This window comes from Neoarius graeffei, chromosome 8 (assembly GCF_027579695.1).
Source record: "Neoarius graeffei isolate fNeoGra1 chromosome 8, fNeoGra1.pri, whole genome shotgun sequence".
NCBI lineage: Eukaryota > Metazoa > Chordata > Actinopteri > Siluriformes > Ariidae > Neoarius > Neoarius graeffei.
The window spans coordinates 10,703,810-10,722,317 of record NC_083576.1 but is presented as its reverse complement, the minus strand read 5'-3'; the positions used below and the strand labels follow the sequence as shown (position 1 = coordinate 10,722,317).

The following is an 18,508-nucleotide window of genomic DNA, read 5'->3' as shown; positions in this document are numbered from 1 at the left end:
GAAAATCACTGTATGGACTCAGGAACACTTCAGAAAACCATCGTCTGTGAAAACACTTCATTACTGCATCCACAAATGCACATTAAAACCAGATATTCACATAAGGATGCTTTAGCTTGTCCCATTGCTCATATGATCAATCTTTCAGTTAAAAGTGGTGTATTTCCCAGTATCAGTCATAACTCTCGTCTATAAGTCTGGTGATAAAACATCTGTGTCAAATTACAGACCTATCAGCATCCTACCAGTGGTATCTAAGGTGGCTGAGAGATGGGTAGCGGAACAGCTGACAGCACACCTAAATCTGGGCCATACCCCACTGCATCCAAAACAATTTGGATTTCGCACCAACCACTCCACAGAAACAGCTAATTGTTATTTTTTGGAAAGTGTTAAATCCCAATTAGATAAAGGCGGTGAAATAGGCGCAGTGTTTTTAGATCTTAAAAAGGCTTTTGACACTGTGAACCATCAAACACTAATAGCAAAACTATCTTTTTTTAATTTTTCAATAGATGCCATTAAATGGATGAGTTCTTATTTATTAACAGGAAACAAAGTGTGCTTATTGGCAATACTCATTCCACTTATCAAAACTATAATATAGGAGTGCCACAGGGATCAGTGTTGGGACCTATTTTGTTTAGTCTGTACATTAATGATCTGCCATCAGTATGTCCATCTGTCAACATACAGATGTATGCTGATGACACAGTTCTTTATGTACATGCAAAAAACAAACAACAAGCTGCAAACAAGTTAACTGCAGCCTTGGTCCATGTTTCTGAGTGGTTAAGAAACTCATGCTTACATTTAAACATAAATAAAACAGTTTGTATGTTATTTTCACAGAAACATGCTAAGACACATCAACCTGATGTTTTAATTGGTGGAGAAAAGCTCATGGTTGTATCTGATTTTAAATATCTTGGAATCGTTTTAGATTCTAACCTAACGTTCAAAAAACGTTAAAAAGGTGATCAACACCATTAAATTCTACCTGGCAAATTTTAGACACATACGACCATATTTAACAATAGAGGCAGCTAACCTCTTTATGCATGCCATGATCTTTTCTTACATTTCATATTGTTTCACAAGTTGGTCTCAAGCTAATAAGACAACTTTGAAACCAACAGAGGTCCTATATAAGCAAACTTTAAAAAGTTCTTGACAAAAAAACAATCAGCTATCACCACTGTCATATTGTTGAGAAGTACAATTTACTTAATTTTGATAGGTTTTTTTTACATTTTTTAGATGCTTGCCTAATTTTTAAGATATTACCCGGGCTTGCACCTCCTCCATTAAGTGAATTTGTGAAGGAGATGGATGGTAGTGGCAGGGTAACTAGGGCAACCACCCGAGGAGACTGTATGATATGATACAACGCAGATATAGTAAACTTGGGCATACAGTCTTCTCAGTAAGGGCCTCTAACTACTGGAATAGTCTTCCTTGTGAGGTAAGGGAAAGTTCAAATTATACAACTTTTAAAACCAGACTTAAGAGATGGATCAAAATTAACCAGTCTTGTAACCATGAATAGCCCTCAGGTCACACATCACTCTTATACAAAATTACTCATTCTTGTGCTGGGTGCTTGTATTGTTTTTTGTTGTTGTTGCTGTTGCTGTTTTATTTTGCTGTACTGACCTGCCAAGGGACTACAAATGAAAATTAGCTAATTTGCTAACTCTGGCACATTTACATTTTTAATTCAGTAGTGACGAGTCATGGAATCCATGGACACATGTCGGCCAAAATTAATCCGAGAAAATCGCAAAAGAAGCATTTTTTTTTTAAATTTGTGATTTTCGTTTTTTTTCCATAATGTGCAAGTTGAGATCCTGAAGAATGCAATCAGTATTTCAGATAATAGATTGTTTTGTTGGAAAAGCATACATTTTTTGTTGCAAACTGTCTCGTTTTTGTCAGGACTGTAGCCTGCTGGGGGGTGTGGGTAAATTACCATATGTGACCCCTCACCAAATCCAGGGACACATGTCGGCCAAAACGAATCTGAGATAATCGCAAAAGAAGCATTTTTTTTTTCAAAATTTGTGATTTTTGTTTTTTTCCATCATGTGCAAGTTGAGATCTTGAAGAATGCAATCAGTATTTCAGATAATAGGTTGTTTTGTTGGAAAAGCATACATTTTTTGTTGCAAATTGTCTCGTTTTTGTCAGGACTGTAGCCTGCTGGGGGGTGTGGGTAAATTACCATATGGGCCATTCACATGATGATTTAAGTCTTTTGTTTTTTTCGCAAATCAGCTGTATAATCCGAGTTGAGCGCATGGCTACTTAGCTGCATACAGGCATGTAATTTCACTATGGAATGAGTTACTAAACAGAGCGCAGAGGAGCGAAACACCACGAAGCAAACAGACACACGGTATTTACATCGGAGATAACCATTTCTAGCAAAAAAACCCCGCAACCTCGTTTTCCAGATTGAATGGAATACTTGAATGATCGGATGATACACGGACCGTACATTCCATCGGAGGCATTGGTGTGTGCAAGGCGCCGTTTCTCTTTCTGATGGGGTAAGTTTATTAATCTAAGGCTGTGTGGTTATTTTTGCATGTAACGGAGAGTGTTGTGGTTTGGTTAAGCCTAGGTCACAACCGGACGTACGATTTTTTGGCCGTGTGATTTTTGGCGTTTCCCAAATCGCTGCGGTTTTTTTTTTTGTTCATGGAGAAAGACGCGCATTGGCCGTAAGTTTGTCTTGCAACCTGAAAAAACCGTAAGCGCCCGTAGAGTTTGTTTGACATGACAAAGAACCTCTGCAGCTCGAAAATCAGCACATCACACGCGCGCTCTCGTGCGTTTCTTGCGTTTTTTGCATGTAGACCGGCCGTAGGAGCACGTACCGTACGGCCGGTTGTGACCGAGGCTTTACATGAAACTAGCGTTGTGTTAGTTGTGTCATCATCGTGCTATCTTTCTTTCTTACGGTGTGAGTAATTTTTCAACCACAAAACGTTAAAGTATACTTTAGGACTTATTTTTGTACTTCATAATTGTGTTGGGCATACTTTGCATGGAAGGAAAATTGACGTGGTGATCTTTGTTTGCATGAAAGTAGCATCGTGCTAGCTAGTAGGGGGTAGGGCTTTCCTTAATATCATGTAAATGAGCACCATTATGTGCCCACCCTACACCCAGAGTAGCTGAGATGGAAAACTTTGAGGGTGATTTTCTCCCTTTCTTGTTTTAAGAGGTATACACTTTCAAAAGGCCACACATTCTTCAAATATTGTCAGATCTCCACATGGAAGGCATCATTGGAAAGCTTAGAAACTGTACTTTCTGAATCTGTCAATAACTCAAAATGCCCCCGGGCAGACATGTGTCCCTGGATTCTGTGATCTGCCACATATGGGCCATTCATGTGACGATTTAAGTCTCATCTCATCTCATCATCTCTAGCCGCTTTATCCTGTTCTACAGGGTCGCAGGCAAGCTGGAGCCTATCCCAGCTGACTACGGGCGAAAGGCGGGGTACACCCTGGACAAGTCGCCAGGTCATCACAGGGCTGACACATAGACACAGACAACCATTCACACTCACATTCACACCTACGGTCAATTTAGAGTCACCAGTTAACCTAACCTGCATGTCTTTGGACTGTGGGGGAAACCGGAGCACCCGGAGGAAACCCACGCGGACACGGGGAGAACATGCAAACTCCACACAGAAAGGCCCTCGCCGGCCCCGGGGCTCGAACCCAGGACCTTCTTGCTGTGAGGCGACAGCGCTAACCACTACACCACCGTGCCGCCCACGATTTAAGTCTTTTGGGTTTTTTTTTTTCGCCAATCAGCTGTATGATACGAGCTGAGCTCGTGGCTACTTAAGCTGCATACAGGCATGTAATTTCACTATTGAATGAATATGGAGCAAGCTAAACAGATCGCAGAGGAGCTGAAACACCTCGAAGCAAACAGACGCACGGTAGTTATATCGGAGATGACCATTTCTAGCAAAAAAAACCCAACCAAAAGGAAGTGTTCTAGGACTACATATTCCATCGGAGGCATTGATGTGTGGAAGGCAACGTTTCTCTTTCTAATGGGGTAAGTTTATTAATCTAAGGTTGTGTGGTTATTTTTGCATGTAACGGAGAGTGTTGTGGTTTGGTTACATGAAACTAGCATTGTGTTAGTTGTTATCATCGTGCTATCTTTCTTTCTTACGGTGTGAGTAATTTTTCAACCACAAAACGTTAAAGTATACTTTAGGACTTATTTTTGTACTTCATAATTGTTTTGGGCATACTTTGCATGGAAGGAAAATTGACGTGGTGATCTTTGTTTACATGAAAGTAGCATCGTGCTAGCTAGTAGTGGGTAGGGCTTTCCTTAATGTCATGCAAATGAGCACCATTATGTGCCCGCCCTACACCCAGAGTAGCTGAGATGGAAAACTTTGAGGGCGATTTTCTCCCTTTCTTGTTTTAAGAGGTATGCACTTTCAAAAGGCCACACATTCTTCAAATATTGTCAGATCTCCACATGGAAGGCATCACTGGAAAGCTTAGAAACTGTACTTTCTGAATCTGTCAATAACTCAAAATGCCCCCGGGCCAATATGTGTCCCTGGATTCCGTGATCAGTCACTGAATGAATGTGCAATGTCCCTTTTAAATAAACGAAAGCAAAAAAAAAAAAATATATATATATATATATATATATATATATATATATATATATATAAAAACAATATCCAGAAACACCGCCACCTTCTTCAGACCCGAGCTCTTTTATGATGGACTGAGATGAAGTGGAAAATTGTCCCAAGGTCTGACGAATCAAAAGTAGAAATTCTTTTAAGAAATCATGGACACCACGTCCTCCAGGCTCAAGAGGAGAGGGACCATCTGGCTTGTTATCAGTGCACAGTTCAAAAGCCAGTGTCTGTGATGGTAAGAGGGGGCATTAGTGCACATGACATGGGTAGCTTTTACATCTGGGAGGACATCATTAATACTGAATGATATATACACGTTTCAGAGCAATATGCGCCTATCCAGATGACATCTTTTTCAGGGAAGGCCTTCTTTCTTTCAGCAAGACAATACCAAATTGCATTCTGCACATAATAACTGCATGGCTCCGTAGTAAAAGAGTCTGGGTGCTAAACTGGCCTGCCTGCAGTCCGGACCTGTCTCCTATCGAAAACATATGGCACATTATGAAGCACAAAATATGACAAAGGAGACCCCGAATTGCTGAGCAACTGAAATTGTATATCAGGCAAGAATGGGACAACATTTCTCTTTCAAAACTATAGCAATCGTTCTCCTCAGTTCCCAAATATTTACAGAGTGTTGTTAAAAATAGAGGTGACGCAACACAGTGGTAAACATGCCCCTGTCCCAACTTTTTTGGAATGTGTTGCCAGCACCATATTCAACATGAGCATATATTTTTCAACAAGCAATAAAAATTTCTCAGTTTCAACATCTGATATGTTGTCTTTGTCCTATTTTCACATTTTTTTATTATTATTATTTACATTTTACAGAGTGGTATTATTATTATTATTATTATTATTATTATTATTGAGTTAGGATTGTAAATCTAGCTTAAACACCCATCTCAAAAATCATGTCTGGCTAGCTCACATTTCTCAGTCAGCTTGTGCAGGCAGTCGAGAATATGCATTTAGGACTGTTAAGAACATTTAGGATTTTTTAAAATATTCTCAGAAATCCTGTCAGTTTAGCTCATTTTAGCTAGCCATCTCGCACTAGTAGTAAATATTAACATTTCTAAATATAACTTGAAAACCTAAACTTTTAAAAATCCCACTGGCTCATATTAGCTTGAATTAGCAGTGAAAATGATGAATATTTAACCTTTCATACTTTAAAAACGTATCGTCAGTAAAGTTTATGCTAGTTACAGTAACTCACTAGCTGCTTTGAAAATACAGTACATGCGCTGGCTATAGATGGCTGCTAATCTTTCTTCAGTCCTTCTACCTACTTGAACTTAGATTTCCATAACTTATAGACATGCTTTCAGTGGTTTACAAAATACACCCAGACCCTGCTGCCTCATGTGGATTGATTTTTTTATTTTTATTTTTTACAGTTTCCTCTCTGTGGCTCACATTTCTTAAAAACAGCAGGATATGTCTGAGGAAGACTGGACTCACTTGGGCATGGGTCCATGCTGCAGGATCTCAGTGCCAGAGGTTTGGATTCCAAACACAGTCCGATGGTGTTGTCACGGGTATGACAGAGCACCTGCCTCTCTTGAGTCCCTTTGCCACATGTCACTGAACACTACAGGTATAATTTACACACACACACACACACACACACACACACACACACACACACACACACACACACACACACACCTCAGAGTATGTGGAAACAAACCATAAACATGAACTGTTTATAGCAGTAGTGTTCAATGCCAAAACTTTCCGTAGTTCATTGACTCCAGTTTTTCAAATTATTTCAATTATTTAGCTAAAGGGAACTCATCAAGAAAGGAAAGAGCTTTCACAGACTTCAATAGATTTTTTTTCTTGCTAAAAAAGCTGATGAGGTGAAAACAATCACTCTAAAGTGTGCTTTTTGATAGCCAAGATTAATCAAGAATAGTGAAGCATTAAAAGATAACTCAGTTATTTAATTATGTTAGTTGCATATTTGGACTTTTTTAAGCCAGGAATTTTATGTAGCTGGACCTTTACAAATTTTAGTTCAATACCTCTGATCAATAATATAAAATCCAACAGGTTTCTTTCCGCTTTGTCTGAACTGAAGCGTAAGCCAGATCTCAAAAGCCTATTGAACAATATATGTGAAATAATATGCGTATGTGTGTTCATGTAAGTGCACCTGTGACCATGGCCCCAGTTTCCACTCAGCAGGACAGAGCACGCGGTTGCAGTCGCGTCTCGCTTCAGGACGTTCATCGTTGCAGTATCGACTCCGGATCGACTTGAACTTTCCATCACTGAGAGGCTGAACACAGCGCACTGAGCGTGTCTGAGTCCCAAACTTACCACAGGACTTACTGCACTCACCCCAATCTCCAGTCTCCCAGCTACGTGTACACACACACACACACACACACACACACGGTATTTATTATAGAAAACATATATCACAATCCTTAAAATAGGTACTAAACCCAGCATCTCTGACAGTTCCAATTGTAATTCATTCCTTCATTTTAATACAAAAAACAGATTACATAGTTCAGAATTGTGGATGCTTTACACAGACCTGTTTAAAAATACGTGTAATTGTTGATATAGGAGGAGACGTTTATGTAACATTTACGGAAGGAGTTTCCAGTGTCAGCATTTTGTAACTTTAAGTTTTCCACCATGGCAAAGTCTTCAGTTTTTTTTTTTTAAAGATATTTTTGGGCTTTTTTCACCTTTTTATTGGATAGGACAGTGTAGAGACAGGAAATGAGTGGGAGAGAGAGATGGGGAGGGATCAGGAAATGACCTCAGGTCGGAATCGAACCCGGGTCCCCGGATTTATGGTATGGCGCCTTATCCACCTGAGCCACAACGCCCCCAAAGTCTTCAGTTTTGACAGTTTCTCAAACACTAACATGACAAACTGCACTTTTTTGCCTTATTAATTTCAAGACAGAGAAATAAAGAGACTGGAGAGGGAACGATTGTTTATATCTGTTATAACATAAAGTTAGTTCCTGTTATCACTTGTCATTAAATGCAACTATAAATGGATAAAATGTATATTTCAACTGCTTTTTCATAAATAAGCATATCTAAATTTAGACAATAATAATAATAATAATAGCTTTTACTACTGTTGTCGAACATTATTATTAATAATAATAATAATAATAATAATGTTTGACAACAGCAGTAACATTATTATTATTATTATTATTATTATTATTATTATTATTATCATCATCTTCAATATATAACTCTAAGTGGATAAAATGTACATTTTACTTGCTTTTTCCTAAATAAGCATATCTAAATTTACATAATAATAATAATAATGTTTTTCCTGCTGTCATTGACGGCGATGATGATGACGATGGTGATTATTATTATCTCTCATCTCATCTCATTATCTCTAGCCGCTTTATCCTTATACAGGGTCGCAGGCAAGCTGGAGCCTATCCCAGCTGACTACGGGCGAAAGGCGGGGTACACCCTGGACAAGTCGCCAGGTCATCACAGGGCTGACACATAGACACAGACAACCATTCGCACTCACATTCACACCTACGGTCAATTTAGAGTCACCAGTTAACCTAACCTGCATGTCTTTGGACTGTGGGGGAAACCGGAGCACCCGGAGGAAACCCACGCGGACACGGGGAGAACATGCAAACTCCACACAGAAAGGCCCTCGCCGGCCCCGGGGCTCGAACCCAGGACCTTCTTGCTGTGAGGCGACAGTGCTAACCACTACACCACCGTACCGCCCTTATTATTATCTATAATAATATTATTATAGTTAGATACGTAACTATAATATTATTATAGTATTATAATACATCTATATTATTAACTATAAATGGATAAAATGTACACTTCAATTGTTTTTTTTATAAATAAGCACATCTAAATCTTCACAATAATAATATTTACTGCTGCCGTTGAACATTATTATTACTATTATTATCATTATTATTAAACACACACACACACACTTACGTACATGGGCTGAGCACATTCGCGTAGGTAGCAGTCCCTGAAAATTACAGAAGGCTTTTTGATTTTCTCACAGAAGCGCCGGTGCACCAGCCTCTTCTCAGCGTTCTTACGGCAACCATAGCGTGTCATCTGTGTGCCTTATACACACACACACACACACACACAAAAACAGAGAGCTGTTTATTATGCACTGGCTGCATACTAAGGTAAACACACCCACACATTACAATTCTATATCAATTCTCATTCTTTACCCGTACTTTTTTTTTTTCCACAGAACACACAATACACATGTTGCTGTTAGGATGTAATACCTGTCCCGCAGGTCTTGGAGCAGGGGGTCCACTTCTTGATCACCCAGGAGTAGGGTACTGCATTGTCAGGCACCATGTTGTTCTCATTGGCTCTGTCGCTGAGTCGATCAAAGTTGGTAATGTATTTGACTGACACCTTCGCCCGTGCTGAACTGTGAATCCGGATCTATCAAACAAATGTAGAATTACATGCCTATAGTATCCAGGTGAGATTATCCACTAAAGCAAGTGTTTTTAGGAAGTGTAAATCTTTAGGGGATGCATCCATAGGGTAGGGATGTCTTTTGCTTTTTTCTGATTTTATTCGCATGGAAAATGAAGACAAATAGTGTGCTTACCATGAGAACGACATCATTTTTCAGAGGTCCATTGGTCTGAATGGTGTCTTTGTTATTCTTGTTCTCATACTGCCACTCCAGCCCTTTCTCAATGACTGAACGGGTTTCTGGGTAATCTCCATGAGAGTTGAGGAAGAAATCACCGGTTGCTTTGTTCTTCACAGCTGCCCAAACACACACGCACACAAAAAAATCATATCACACTGTGATACAATCAACAAGCCTCCTAATTTCTACATGCTGAGATTCTGTTTAGATGAATTCTGTTGAGATTACCCAAAATATTAGCTGTTCCATTGATTTCCTGGATAAGCAGATGCCTCGCTCCTCTTGGAATTTCAAGCACTTTAATAACACCTATGAACCCAAACAACAAAACAGATATTTTTTGAATATTGTTGAAAACTTTCTAATTTATTCACATATTTCAGTTTTATGCCAAATTAAGTCCTACCTTTCTTATCAGTGAAGGTGAAGTTGAACCTGTGAGTCTTGCACCTGGTTCCATCTCCCCCACACACACCACACTTGTCCTCCTGAACTGGTGAACCCACCACGTTCTCACATCCCACTTTCTGGAAAGAGAGAAAACTACCGTGAGCAAATAGCAAATCAGACACCCACACACATACGGGCACACATATGCCAACAGGCTCACCTCACACTCGCCATACACACACACGCTGTAGGGGTCTTTGTAGGAGCAGCGGCTGCCCGGTTCCACCAGCTCCTGCATGTTCACCACCACTCGTGTCTCTTTGGACTGGCAGTACAAGGTGCAGCGCTGTTTAGCTGCCGAATGGAAAACAGGACCATTACTAATATAGAAGGGTATATTTGAAGCAGGAATTCAATAAAATGCACTTTAAACCTGCCTCAATGCACTTCAGTGTGATTGAGTATTGGGCTTTGACAGAGTATTTGTATTTGAGAGAGAGTATTAGCACTGAATAAGGGAAGACCACTCATTTTTCTTGACTGGCATAGAGGCCTCCTTGACTATATTGACAGACGCAAGTCCATGACTCCTTCACTGAGATTTACAAGTCATAAAGGCCATGCTTTCTTCACTGGAATTGACAGGCACAGAGACCCTGCCCCCTTTAATGGAAGTGACAGGCAGAGAGACCGCACCACCTTCACTTGGACTGACAAGTCAAAAAGGCCATACCTTCTTCATTGGGACTGACAGGCACCAGGACCATGCTTTGTTCAGCGGAAGTGAAAGGCACAGAGACCATACCTCCTAGATACTGACTGACACAGAACCACGGCTCCTTCACTAGGACTGACAGGCAAAGAGACTATGACTCCTTTACTTGGACTGATAGGAACAGAGACCATGCCTCTTTTACTAGGTCTGACATGCCATAAAGGCCACGCTTCCTTCACTGGGGCTGGCAAGTCACAAAGGCAACATGTCTTTCCCTGAAACTGACAAGTCATAAAGGCCACGCATCCTTCACTAGGACTGGCAAGTCACAAGAAGAAGAAGCCTTTATTTGTCACATGCACACTCAAGCACAGGTCCTCTGCATTTAACCCGTCTGAAGCAACGAACACATGTATGCACACTCACAAGTGAGCAATAAGCGCAGACATATACCCAGAGCAGTGGGCAACTATGCTACAGCGCCCGGGGAGCATTTGGGGGTTAGGTGCCTTGCTCAAGGGCACTTCAGCCCATGGCCGCCCCATGTTAACCTAACCGCATGTCTTTGAACTGTGGGGGAAAGCGGAGCACCAGGAGGAAACCCACGCAGACACAGGGAGAACATGCAAACTCCACACAGAAAGGTCCCCCTTGGCCACTGGGCTTGAAGCCAGAACCTTCTTGCTGTGAGGTGACAATGCTAACCACTACACAACAAAGACCATGCGTCTTTCACTGGGACTGGCAACTCACAAAGGCCACACCTCCTTCACTGGGACTTGCAAGTCACAAAGACCATGCCACCTTCACTGGGACTGGCAAGTCACAAAGGCCGCACCTCCTTCACTGGGACTTGCAAATCACAAAGGCCATGCCACCATCACTGGGACTTGCAAGTCACAAAGACCATGCCACCTTCACTGGGACTGGCAAATCACAAAGGCCACGCCTCCATCACTGGGACTGGCAAGTTACAAAGGCCATGCCACCTTCATTGGGACTTGCAAGTCACAAAGGCCATGCCACCATCACTGGGACTTACAAGTCACAAAGGCCATGCCACCTTCATTGGGACTTGCAAGTCACAAAGGCCATGCCTCCTTCACTGGGACTGGTAAATCCCAAAGGCCATCCTCCTTTCACTGGCTCTGGCAATTCATAAAGGCAACACCCCCTTCACTGGGACTGGCAAGTCATAAAGGCTTCTTCACTAGGACTGACAGGTACAGAGACCATGCCTCCTTTACTAGAACAGACAGGCACAGAGATTTTACTGAACTCACTGAGCATATGTAATGCATCAAAAGTTAAAAGATTATTTCTCTTTTAGCTCTGAGGCCTTGAGTCTGCAAACTTCTGTTGGTACAACAACAGAATGCAGATAGAATCAGATAGATTGACTAGCAGATAGAATCATATTTGTAAGGCAGCTTTATTTGATGATGACTTTTTTTTAATGATCAAAATTCTTATGTAACCTCTACTGTCGACAAAGCTTTAAAATGATGTGACTGTAACATCTCTATTGATGTGTCATGCCATTTTGTTTGATCAGACATCAACAAACACATGGTTTGTTTGACTCCTACACCAGCCTCCCTGATGAATACTCACATATTACTTTCTTATAACAGAGAGTGTTACTTAAGCTGTTTGCAGGCTGCCAATCAGAGGCATGGGAGGAGCCAAACTCTGTAGATTTGCTAGCAACCCTGGAATTGTGTTGTATCAAAAATCCATTCATCTGTTACTGATTTGGCACATTCTGCTGTCTGGCAATAAGTCTGTACAACTCCAAATATTCCTGCTTAGCTAAGATCCACTTTGGCTCTTCCAGCTATGATCGTGAGGTCTGGACTCACAGCTGAGGAGCTGTGGAGATCACACATACTACAGGCACAGCCTGTTTGAGAAACTCAAGCTTGCAGAGGAAGCTGATGTAAGGAATAAATCACCTAGGGGCATGTTGTTATCGGGAAATAATCAACAATGGGTTTGTATGATGTGCTAACACCAAGGTTGACTATTTTTCAATAACACCACATCCTTAAGTATTTTATTCCTCTTGTACCATAGAACATCGTCTCCAGTGACAAGCTCGAATGCGACCAACTGCGCTGGCTTGGCCATGCCCAAAGGATGCCAAACGAACGACTCCCCAAGCAAGTCCTCTACTCTGAACTGACTGAAGGCCACAGAAAGAGAAGGGCACCCAAAAAGCATTCCAAGGACTGTATCAAAAGATTTCTGATAGCATTTAATATGGACCCAAAAGAACTGGGATGCGGTCGCAGAAAACCAAAGACTTTGGAGAACGTCCTGTCTTTCTGGCTCCATCAAGGCTAAAAACGATAAGAGACATCATGCAGACGAAAAACGCTGGCCGCCGAAAGCTCCGAGAACAACAGAGAGCAGCTGGCATTGGACCGCCTCCTACTACCCACTGCCCTCATTGTCCTCGACTGTTTCATTCGCATCTTAGACTCTCAAGTCATCTCAGCTTCAAGCACCCTACACCTTGATCTTGGAAAGGATACTCGACCTCGAGCTATGCCAACAACAATGACGATGACCACATAAATTTGGCAACACTGGCAAATTTTTATTTATTAAAGAATGAAACGTTGTACACTTGATATATTTATGGTTCCGTTTAATATTGTGGAACATCTCCAAAACAAGTTAGTTCCTGTTATCATTTACATTATAACAGCAATAAACCACTGTCCCCTCACCAGACTCTCTTTTTTTTCCTCGCCAAGCCTCTTTTTGAAATCCATCTGCCATATGAGTTCCTGTCTAAGTCATTGCTATCGAAGTGACAACACATTATGATATATGCTGATTAATATAAAACTGCAATTTGTCTTGCAAAAGTCCCATCTCACACACAGTAATTGTTCCAAGTTGACAATGTTCAGAAGCACTTCTGACAAACCATAAAGCCTCCGTCACTGGCACTGACAGCCACAGGGAAGAAAGGAGGACAGAGTGAGAGCCAAATGCTTTCTGACTGATAAACACAGGCTTTTTAATTGCTGAAGCTGCATTGTAAATATTGAGTCTGGTGCACTGATTGAAACTGGCAAATCTTTACAAGCGTGTTATCAAAAAAAAAAAAACATAACATCTTGTATATCAGAACATAATAATGATGAAATCACTGGAGACATTTAAAACAAAAAAAGGATAAAGAGCTGGAATATTTCTGTGGCTTGTCACTATGCGTCAAATCAATATCACTTTGCTAAATTCTACCAGATGCATTTGAGGTCCAAAACTGGGCTTGGGGAATAATAATACTGTAATAATAATCATCATCCTGGCATAGAACTATACAGACAGTCTGCTATTTTGTTGTCAAATCTCTACAACTCCAAAAGTCCCCACTTAGCTAAGATCCACTTTGGCAGTTCCTGTTCTGATTGTTCGGATCTGAGGAGTTAGTGGTTCTGTGGAGATTACACAGCCCGCTCGAGGAACTCAAGCTGGCGGTGGATGTTGATGAAAGACAAAAGGAGGCATTAGAGCCTGCAGCTGAAATGCGATCATATTTTTTGCCCTTTCTCAGTTCTCTGGAGCTGAAAGCATGCAGCAGGGACAGATTTATAGGCTTCTGTGAAAGCAAAGCCAAATTAAGTTCAGAAAAATGAGGTGTCGATATATACCGTAGCTTTCAGTGTAATATGATATAAAAACTGTGATATAATGGAACGTAAAACCAAGAGGCAGTTTTAAACACGAAGAATGAAACGATATTGAATAATAAAATAATATATTGTTGCATGAATAATAGTAAGGGACGGCACGGTGGTGTAGTGGTTAGCGCTGTCGCCTCACAGAAAGAAGGTCCAGGTTCGAGCCCCGTGGCTGGCGAGGGCCTTTCTGTGTGGAGTTTGCATGTTCTCCCCGTGTCCGCGTGGGTTTCCTCCGGGTGCTCCGGTTTCCCCCACAGTCCAAAGACATGCAGGTTAGGTTAACTGGTGACTCTAAATTGACCGTAGGTGTGAATGTGAGTGTGAATGGTTGTCTGTGTCTATGTGTCAGCCCTGTGATGACCTGGCGACTTGTCCAGGGTGTACCCCGCCTTTCGCCCGTAGTCAGCTGGGATAGGCTCCAGCTCGCCTGCGACCCTGTAGAACAGGATAAAGCGGCTAGAGATAACGAGATGAGATGAATAGTAGTAACTGTAATGTTCTCATTATTCTCAGCAAATTTGGTTTGATTTAAAAATCACTATTCAGCAGTTTATAAAATAGCACTTGATCCAGTGCAATCTATTATTTTTCCTTTTATTGTGTTAGTTGTGCACACAACTTTCCACAATGTCCCCAGCAATGTCCTCTGTGTGAAAAAAGGGTTCATTCACTGCATTTAACAGGACAGTACGATAGAATTCATTCATAGTATTGTATTTTTGGCCTTAAATGACATTTCATAGTTTTTTAGTGTGTTTACAAGTCCAAAGACCACGAGCTGGCGTCGTGGTTAGTGTGTCCATCTCTCGACTGGGAGGTTGTGAGTTCTACTTGCGGTCAGGTCATACCAAAGACCATCATAAAAATGATACCTACTGCCATCTGGTGAGGTCTGCAGCAATACAGATATGACTAGGGAGTCGAATTCTCATGGTTATTAGAGGACTAGACCCCCACTCTAACCCTAGCTATGTAATAGGTGAGAGGCTGAGGGATATAGAAAGGGAGATCGGTGCTGCCCGATGCCCCTCAAAAGACTGGTTAGTACTGGGACAGGAGACTGCCTGGGAAGACCAGGTCCTGGGACGGGAGGGATTTTGACTTGACAAGTCCACATGTATATTTCATGATGGCATATTACGGTTACATCAAACTGTCAGACAATGGGGCTGGACATAATCCTGCTCCTTGGTCAAGCCGATATCTGTGCAAGTCTCTGGTCATAGTCCTGGGTATGACTTTAAATTGCAACTGATGGTGAGTATCAGGTCCGGGAGGACTTGAGTATTGGGGAAAGTGAAATTACCCCTTAATCACCATTGCCCCCAGGTCTACTCTGACCCGGAGTGGTAGCACCTACCTGGGTTCCAGCTATGGGTTAAATAATACATCACCAATAAGGTGCTGGCAGCAGGGTGCTTTTTGGTGCAATATGGCAGATGAACCCAACAGGGTTAATGGCACACCACCAGATGGCATGTGGAAGAGCCACTCAAGTGGCCAATGGATGGCATCACTCGGCAAGTCAGTTGTCACTGGAGGGCAACTTTCATATCCATCAGGTCTGTGGCACTTTTGTGTACCACTTGGCATCAGGTCTGGAGGTCCAGAGAGACAACACGATGGGGGCACGACATCATTTGTCTTACCTTACTGTTCAAGATGCTTCGCTAGGAGAGGAGAATAGTATATGAGAGCTCACAAGACCAGACGTTCCGTAGAGGCACGGCCGGGCCATTCATGCCACCACTGCAGGCGACTCTGTTGCTCTGGTGCGGGCCTTGCGGCCCATCTGCGTTTCTATGCATCCTAATGAAGCAGTTATCATTGCTAGAGATGGACAGCTGATGATGACGACGAAGTCCGTGGTCAGAATTGCATGTACCAGAGACATGCCTCTGTTTTACTCAAATTCCACCCCACATGCATAACTCTCAGAAAACTTCTGATGTGAATGATTTTAGTGCTCACTAATTTATTTGAACTCAACTCTGAATACAACTCATGTAAAAAAAAGTCAAAAGTACCTCCCAAGACAGGACCTGAACTTCCTAGGCAGTCTCCTGTCCCAGTACTAACCAGGCACTTAGCGCTTTGGGCAGCACCAATCTTCATTTCTATAGCCCTCAGCCTCTCACCTATTACAGAGATAGGGTTACAGTGGGAGGCTAGTTCTCTGGCAACCACAAGAGTTTGATTCCCTACTCACATCTGTATTGTGGCGCCTCGCCAGATGGCAGTAGGTACCATTTTTTTGAGGGTCTTTGGTATGACCTGGCTGTGAGTAGAACTCGTGATCTCCTGCTTAAGGGGCGGACATGTTCACCACAAGACCGACTCGCCATAGATACAACTCATATATGCATCTGTATCGACTGTTGTTTGATACCCTCCTTCGGCTCCACGTCGGTTTTTTTCCCCCTACAATGACCCTCGTACACAGTCTGGCCTGCAGGTCATGTGCTAACGTTAGATGGTAACAATGATGTTTTCAAAATGCGATAATCAACACAAATTTTACACACGAACCCGGCTCCACTCAATATGTTTAAAAACAAAGAGCGATTATTTATTCCATACCGATTCTATGCTGCATTCGACTAGAGATCGTAACTCTGCATTCCGGATCTCCCAAACTGGAACCTTTTCAGGAACTTAACTTATATCCTGTCCATAACTACAGCACATTATTTTTGGGCTTAAAAAAAAGAAAAGAAAAAGATACTCCTTATGAAAACCCCAACACGATTTGTAAATGCACACATGAGAGTATTACTTACGGTCAGGGTGCTCATAAGGCAGCCAGTGGTGTTTCTTGTTGTGGTACTCAAATTTGCTGTCCATGGAGCTGCACTGCTCGGCCCGGTAGTCCTGGTACGGGTCCTCACATTCATGAGTATTACACACCCGGAACTGGTAGTTTGAGCCTGAGCAGGTGCGTCCACCATTAGCAGGACTACAGAAGATGTAAGTAATAAAACAACTAATATTAATGACTTATAATAAGTGCTTCATTATTGACATAACAACACTGATTATTGCCAACATGAATTTAAAGGAAAACTCCACTCAGAATCAAATTAAACATGTTTATACTGAATGATTATATGATGTGTTTTAGCAGTTCTGGGGCTACTCTGTTGGTTAATGGTGTCTTTCCATTTTTTCTGTGAGAAATTAACAACAGCGTTTTGAACAATTATCAAAAACATAAGGTATATTATACATACAGGACACCTTTTCAATGGAATAAAAACATGTTCTATTCCCTTCTAGCGAATTTCATTCATTTGGTTCGATAGCATGCAGTATTGTTAGCATAACGCTTATGCTTTGTGTATTACGTCACTCTACCCAATGGAGAATGAGCGTCCAATATTGTTACGATATTACACGTTGTCAAGACAACACAATGTCATGCGTCGGAGCTCATGTGGATATCCAATGAGAAACTTTTCTGCTGCACATGCACACAATCATTTCTGTGTTCGCCAGGAAAGAGAAAGACGCGTTGAACACCCGAAAGGCTACCAAAACGTCATTAGATATTTATTTACGAGAGAAAAACATACCAACGGACATCGAAAAACTGGAAAAGAGACACATCGGAGATGTAAAACTTCCGCCCTGGCGAGCGACTGGGACAATTTGTAAACAAACATGGCTGCTAGGTTTGCTTTGTTAAATACAGAAGATTTTGAGAGAATTTTGAAAGCAAAAGATGCGTTGAACACCCAAATGGAATGTGTATGGATAATAATAATATTATTATTAATAATAATAATAATAATAATATTGGCTGGCTTTTTTACGTGGTCTATCAGATATATTCCATTCAGCTACTCGTCTTTGACTCGTTCAATATCATGCTAGCTGAATAGAATATATCTGATATACCACTCAACGCCAGCCAATATTATTTAAAGTTCAAGTTTTGCTATAAGGTCCTAAAAACAAAAACAACAGAGCAAGAGCTTCCTTCCTTACTCACCATTTTGATGTTCAATATCATATTAATGAGAAATCTAACACTGAAGTAATTGCGAAGTTGATGCATACTAGTTTTTAGTGTTTTGTATTTTCCACAAACCTGGATGTGTCATGTGACCATTTCTTTAAATATCTAATGTTCAATTCTGACAAAGTAATAACTGTAAATTATTAGCAGTCTGAATATATACAACAATTACAGCATTCATTTGTCAGCTTTTAACATTAGATCTTCAAAGAAGTAGCAGTGATACAACTAGTCGCTATTTATAGAAAACTAAAAGCCGATGATATTGTGCATAAATTAATATACAGCGCCATTCACA

General features: G+C 41.3%; 1 protein-coding gene across 2 annotated transcripts in view; it reads right to left on the bottom strand.

Annotated features, from left to right (window-relative positions):
* The window catches only part of LOC132890444 (A disintegrin and metalloproteinase with thrombospondin motifs 2-like), a 344,549-nt gene that overhangs the window by 16,142 nt on the left and 309,899 nt on the right, over positions 1–18,508 (bottom strand). For both annotated transcript variants that reach the window (XM_060927282.1, XM_060927281.1), the window contains 9 exons: positions 16,973–17,148; positions 10,000–10,133; positions 9,796–9,916; positions 9,618–9,698; positions 9,342–9,505; positions 9,004–9,169; positions 8,694–8,826; positions 6,873–7,080; positions 6,176–6,305 (listed from right to left, as the gene is read on the bottom strand). In XM_060927282.1, the coding sequence (XP_060783265.1) occupies positions 6,176–6,305; positions 6,873–7,080; positions 8,694–8,826; positions 9,004–9,169; positions 9,342–9,505; positions 9,618–9,698; positions 9,796–9,916; positions 10,000–10,133; positions 16,973–17,148 (1,313 nt within the window). The remainder of the gene's footprint in view (positions 1–6,175; positions 6,306–6,872; positions 7,081–8,693; positions 8,827–9,003; positions 9,170–9,341; positions 9,506–9,617; positions 9,699–9,795; positions 9,917–9,999; positions 10,134–16,972; positions 17,149–18,508) is intronic.